The following is a 6,298-nucleotide window of genomic DNA, read 5'->3' on the forward strand; positions in this document are numbered from 1 at the left end:
ATTTATGGAGTAGGACTGGGCATACTCTGTACAACCTTGGGTTCATATCAGTGCATTAAAGCTGCCTTCAAATATCTGAACTTCGATGCATTACATAATCCCCCTTTGTTCTCTAATAACTTAAAACTCAAAACAATTTTATCTGCAGGAAGAAGTGACCGATGTGGCTTATCCAACTGGTTCTACTGATCCCAGATAAGAGGGTTTTGCCAATCTTACTGTATTTATTTGCAATTCTGCTTCATGGTATTAAGAATATGTCTGAATTACTGAATGAATCTATTTAGGTCTTCTAATGATTAAGGGTGATCCACAAACCGACCTAAAGATCATTTCGGCATATTCTTTTTTTTTTTTTTTTTAATAAAATTTGCACACATAAATGCATTTTTAGTACATTAAAATATAAAAGTATATATAGACTTTCTCAAAAGAAGAAACAGCATCAGGAAAACAAAACGTGAGTTTTCTCATTGTCATCACTGACAAGACAGAAAGAGAAGAAATGAGTTTAGAATACTCCAAACAGACAAGGCCTCGGTGTGGGGATGCCGTGGTAATAGCATGAGGGGCGCAATTAGACACGCCCACAAGAATAATGAGAAAAAGCAACAACGGTGAGGCAAACTAAAAGAACTTAAGGTGAACCGTGCGGAAGTCCAATGAACCAGCTTCACCTCATTTTTGCTAATGTGCTGAGTTTTTCCATCAAAAGCAGTGCTACCAAACCATCAGGGTGACTGGAAACTCACCAATATTAACAGTTTCTGCAGACTGCTAGCCCTTCACCATGGCCAAAGCCATCGCCTGTCACATGACCAGGGTTAAGTTACGACCAGGTACTTAGGTCTGGGCGCGGTTGCACTTAGTCCATGCATTACATAAAAAGCCTAATAAAATAAAATAACATCAGACAAACGAAAGGGGTGACGTTGGAAGAGGGGAAAACAGTTTCTTGTTTTCTCTATGCTGTTGTTCTTGGGTGTCATCATTCATTTTTCTTTTGGCACAAATTAGTTTGGCTCCGGCTCGGGTTTGAACTTCAACCAAAATGTTGGGGGTTGTACATCCAGCTTGAGTGCATTCATTTGGATAAGAGTTTCTTTATGTGTTCTACATCCATCTGAAACACAGGAAATGAATTACAAGTTACTTACGCATCCCTGCTACCTCAAAGCCAATGATGCAGCTTTGTCTTACAAAAGTATGCAGGAACCAGAGGCGGGTTCTGGGCCTCCTTGCATGAGCGTCAGAGAGATGGTGTTGACCCCCACTCACCTGCAGGGACAAACGGATCTTCTTCTCCTCGTCCAGCTCTCTCACTAACTGCTTCATCTCTTGCCTTAGAAAGCAGAGGGAAAAAAACCCACCACCACAGGAATCAGAACCCGGCGAACCGTACAGGTCCGAATTCTCGCAAGGCAACGTCTGCCACTGCTAACGAAGCTCTGCGGCCACGCTCCCCTCCCGAGTGCCCCCTTCTCTTACTTGTGCTGGCTCTTCATCAGCTCGACGGTCGCCCGCAGGTCTCGGAGCTGCGCCCTCAGCTCATCCAGCGTGGGGGAGCCCTGCTCGCCCTTCCCCCTGCCCTCCATGGAGGGGGAGTGGGGCCTCAGGGTGGCGCTGCCGGCCTGGGCCGGGAGGAGGGAGGCCCCGCCGGGGCCGGAAGACACGGAGTGGGTCAAGGGCTTTGGAGGCAGGGAGGACTTATCAGGGGTCTGTGGAGAGCACACACGGAGGCTGGAGAGTCATAACACGGGTGGACGCCATTTTCAGTGGCGGGTGGCGGGACCGTCTAACACTTTTGGTCCTTCCTTATTGTCTCAGTGTCTCAGTCTGTGAGTGTTTTTTCAATAGGCTGCCCTCTCATGGTGGGACGGAGATGTGTAACGGGGAAAGAGCATGTGACAAGAGTAACGGGTGGGGCTTACCGTTATGACAGGCACTGCCTTGGACATCTTTCTGGAACTGTCAAGTGATTTGGGAGTAAAAGAGTCCTGCTCCTCTTTCCCCTTCTCCCTCTCTCTTTTCTCCTCTTCCAGAGAGGATGACTCCAAGAGATCAGGACTGGATAGAGAGGACTGAGGAGGGGACGGAGAGAGAGAAAGAGAAAGAGAGAGAGCGAGAGAGAGAGCAGACAGTCACAGATAACCCACAGACACACAGAACAGGAGGATCTCATTCTGCACACATGGCAGGTGTCTCTCGCGCCAGAGGCCTGAACTTCCATTGCTGGAACACTTTAGCTGCTGTAAGATCACATCTGCTGTGTGCGAGCAAGCATGAGAGCACTAATTACCTCTCAGCAGAAATGAAGTTATGTCTAGAGCTCTGGAGTGTGCGTATGTGTGCGTGTCGCCACGTGAGAGAGAAAATCACAGTGTGCGTGTGCTTGTGTCGGAGTACTCACGGATGCGAAGATCTGCGAGCGCGGTCGGCGGTCCATCACGCGGGGCCTGGATGCCGTGGGGTGGTTGAGTTTCTCTGTGGAGGAGATGATGGAGTCGAAGTCGTCCACATCTTCTCCACCCAGCAAAGACACACATGCACGCACATGGGACAACACGCACAGGAACACATGGGACACAATCACAGGAACCTCCCCACGATGCCACCAGGTAAAAGTGGAAGTGAACAGATGCTGTTATTTATGAGGATGGTGATATGATTTACAGTACAGTTACCGATGGTGAACAACGGTGAAACACGAATGAGAGTATCATATGTATGTGTGGCAGAAAGTCCACCATGTGACTCACCTATGTCATCAGGTTTGTTGGAATGAGGCCGATCTTGAGTGAAACCGGGACTGTCACCCCTACATGATCAACAGGACGAGGGCTGAAGGCTTAGTGATTTACATAATGTGCAGGTTATAGAACATATTACACACTGATTTGTTTGTATATTTGGTGTATATCTTGCCCACCTTTTGATATGTTCTTAGCCGGTAGAGTCATACAAAGACCCACAAGGAGCATATAAAAGTGTTTTCTTGAAGAAGTGTAAGGGTGAGAGGATATGTGGGGGTGAGTGAAGGTGCGACTGACTGGATGTTGGGCATGGCGGGTCGTTCGGGCCTCTCGGGACGTTTGGGTGGCAGGGAGGAGGGGCGGCTCAGGGAGTTGTTGTTTTTCGGGGGCAAAGGCTTCTTTGGAGGCACGGCAGGCAGGGCTGGCTTCTGGATCTCTGCCAACTTTATCTCCTCACCTACACATCATCATCATCATCATCATCGTCATCATCATCATCGGTGAATTTATCCATATGAGCTAAAACAGATAAAATCACTGAGAGGACGTGATCTGCTGTGAGTGTTGTCTGCTTTGTGCTTTAGCAAACACTGATCAAACAGGAAAGGAACGATTTAACAGCCATGAAAGGCGCCTTATATCTGCGATACGGAAGCAGGAGTCTCCCACACTTAGACAGTCTCTCTTTCTCCCCTTTCACACACACACACACACACACACACACACACACACACACACACACACACACACACAGAGCTGTATTAAGCCTGTGTTATGGCAGCCAGAGCAGGCTCAGAGGCGAGAGCAGGGTTAGGCATTGAGGTGGGGGCTGGAATGAGCTTCTCCGAGCCTCACACCTCTCGGTTACCTTTCTCCTCCGTTCTCTGAGGGAGAGACTCCGGACGCTCGGGGGGCACCTTTCTAACCTCTGGCTTTTTATCTGGAAAATAGCAGACACAGCACAGTCAGGAAGGGAGTCCTGCAGTACAGGTGGGCGGCGGGCGGATGGCAGGTGGGACAAGGGTGGGCGATAATTTGGCCTGATATCTAGAGCAGCATGGTGCTATGTTCATACTGTGCTGCTGCTTGCTCTTCCTCATGATTTTTTAAACACACTCTCTCTAAATTTCTCTCTTTCTTTCTCTCTCTCTCTCTCTCTCTCTCTCTCTCTCTCTCTCTCTCTCTGTAGTGTTTTCATGGAGTAGACTGTATGGATAGAAGTCCAGAACTGCTGCCATGAACCCCAAGCTTGTCAACTCTCATGATGTTTTGTGGAAAATTTAGCTCCCACCTACAGACTCACAGGCGGTTGGCCGGGAACAGGTGTCCATCTCAGCCACAAGGGGGCACCAAACGCTAAATTACAGTCAACTAATCTCTGTCATCGTCTTACTGAGATTTTAACGCTTCATTGCTCATCCCAATTCTTCCACGTTAGCTTTTCATTGAAATGGACAAAACTAACACTAAATCAAAACGCATGCCTGTACAGAACAAAAATATCAAGAAGATAATCTAGATAACATGAACAAACTGAATAACACAGTTAAAATGAGGTGGTCAGCGAACATCAGGACCCAAAGCATGAGAGAGTAGATAGAAGAGGAAAGAGGAAGCAGAGACCTGAGGAGGATGTGTTACCTGTAATGTGCTTAGTAGCTGGAGCTGCTGGGGGAGGCGGCTTCTTAGGCCTCTGTATGATGTAGACATGTAAACACACACACACACACACACACACACGCAGACACACACACGCAGACACACACACACAGACACACACACAGACACACGCACACACGCACACACACACACACACACAGACACACACACGCAGACACACACATGCAGACACACACACGCAGACACACACACAGACACACGCACAAACACACGCACACACACACACACACACACGCAGACACACACACGCAGACACACACACACGCGCGCGCACAGACACACGCACAAACACACACACACAGTCACAAACACACACACACACACACGCACACACACACAAAGCAAGCTATTAAAACAGTCCCTTTAGGCAACACACACTTAGATATCAAAGGGCATTATCAGGCACATGTGTAAAGGAAGGCAAAGAACACTGTGTGTGTGTGTGTGTGTGGGGGGGGGGGGGGGGGGGTGTATCCATGTCTCTCACTCTGACCAGAAATTGAGGCCTTCAGCGACATATGAAGCCAACAACTTTCCCAACAGCAATGGGTGGAAGACACATGGGGTCTCACCTCTTTCTCTGTCTCTGGAATGAACAGCTTCACAAAGTTGTCAGGAAACACACCCTGTTTACCGTTCAGCTCCCCTAGCCACCAGCCAGCATCAGCGCATTCCTACACACACACACACACACACACACACACACACACACATTATAAAATGACGTTTGGATAAGAATACACTGGCTTGGAGGGAAATGGAACACATGCACAGCCTTGCGTCTCGCAGAACTGGATTTAAACGGAAAGGGCCACTTACGTCTGCCCACCTTCCCCGTGCCCCTGAGGCACACGACTACGGTCTTCCATTACCGAGCACAGTCTGTGTCAGCCTGGCTCCAACTACAACTGCCTCGGCTGGGATGACTCTTAACCCCGCCCAGACACGGACACGCAAAAACCTCAGCAACCGTGCCGACACTCCTACCAGCGCAACACACACTCATCGTCCGCGATGAGCAAGGGTCACCACTCTCATTATTCTTGTCCAGCAGTGATCCTGCACTCAGAAACTGACCAGTAATGAACAGAGTGGAGGGTGGTTGGCACGGCAACAGACAGCGGGCAATATAAACCTATAAGACTTGTGAACTGTCCAGTGGGCACACCCTGCAGTGCTAGCACTGGTTTCACAAAGGACAAAGTGTCTGCAACCACTAAGACAGTACAGATAGCTGGTCACTGCAAGGGAAGGATGCTTTGTTCCTTTCTCCCACACACACACACACACACAACACAAAAACACACACAAACAAACAAACAAACCTACAGTTGGATTCATTATTTTCGTTAACTTTTTAGTCTTAAACAGCATATTCGGTTCTCCTTGGTAATGAAACACTTTCACTCACCTTACTAATAATAGTAACAATGTCTCCCTCTTTGATTGACAGTTCATCCTCATTTTGGGCATCATATTGGAATAGCACTTTGCAGAATTCCTTTCCTGTAAACGGACCCAAAACAGAGAAAACCTTCACAAGCCGGTATCGATTCCACCAATCAGCTAGCACCAAACTACAGGGCCTCGTCCCGTTACCTTTACTCTTGCTGTCAGGCTCTGTCTTCATGGTTTCCTGGGCAACAGCTGGGGCTGCTTTTTTCGCTGTCTGTTGCTGTGGAAAGAGGAGAAGGCCTGTTGCTAAGCCCCACATACTCGGGCAGACGCCCGCGATTTTAAACACCCAGTTGGCCTGCGTCTGAGTTCATTTTTGGCAACTCTGCGACAGACAGCATGTTGCAATGTTGCCTACACTGGTGACGTGAATAGAACAGGAGGCAGAGGAAGTTAGAGAGCGAGCGAGA

At 48.4% G+C, this 6,298-nt stretch overlaps 1 protein-coding gene across 1 annotated transcript in view; it reads right to left on the reverse strand.

Moving 5' to 3' along the window:
• Positions 1-343: 343 nt before the first annotated feature.
• sh3kbp1 (SH3-domain kinase binding protein 1) overlaps positions 344-6,298 on the reverse strand; it is a 38,839-nt gene continuing 32,884 nt past the window's right edge. Inside the window, exons 7-18 of the mRNA XM_027008086.2 lie at positions 6,033-6,108; positions 5,845-5,939; positions 5,006-5,107; positions 4,395-4,446; positions 3,622-3,693; positions 3,051-3,210; positions 2,760-2,818; positions 2,411-2,520; positions 1,932-2,081; positions 1,489-1,718; positions 1,279-1,342; positions 344-1,123 (exon numbers count right to left, since the gene is read on the reverse strand). Of these exons, the coding sequence (XP_026863887.2) occupies positions 1,085-1,123; positions 1,279-1,342; positions 1,489-1,718; positions 1,932-2,081; positions 2,411-2,520; positions 2,760-2,818; positions 3,051-3,210; positions 3,622-3,693; positions 4,395-4,446; positions 5,006-5,107; positions 5,845-5,939; positions 6,033-6,108 (1,209 nt within the window). The 3' untranslated portion in view covers positions 344-1,084. The remainder of the gene's footprint in view (positions 1,124-1,278; positions 1,343-1,488; positions 1,719-1,931; positions 2,082-2,410; positions 2,521-2,759; positions 2,819-3,050; positions 3,211-3,621; positions 3,694-4,394; positions 4,447-5,005; positions 5,108-5,844; positions 5,940-6,032; positions 6,109-6,298) is intronic.

The sequence above is a fragment of the Electrophorus electricus genome, chromosome 5, assembly GCF_013358815.1.
Source record: "Electrophorus electricus isolate fEleEle1 chromosome 5, fEleEle1.pri, whole genome shotgun sequence".
Taxonomy (NCBI): domain Eukaryota; kingdom Metazoa; phylum Chordata; class Actinopteri; order Gymnotiformes; family Gymnotidae; genus Electrophorus; species Electrophorus electricus.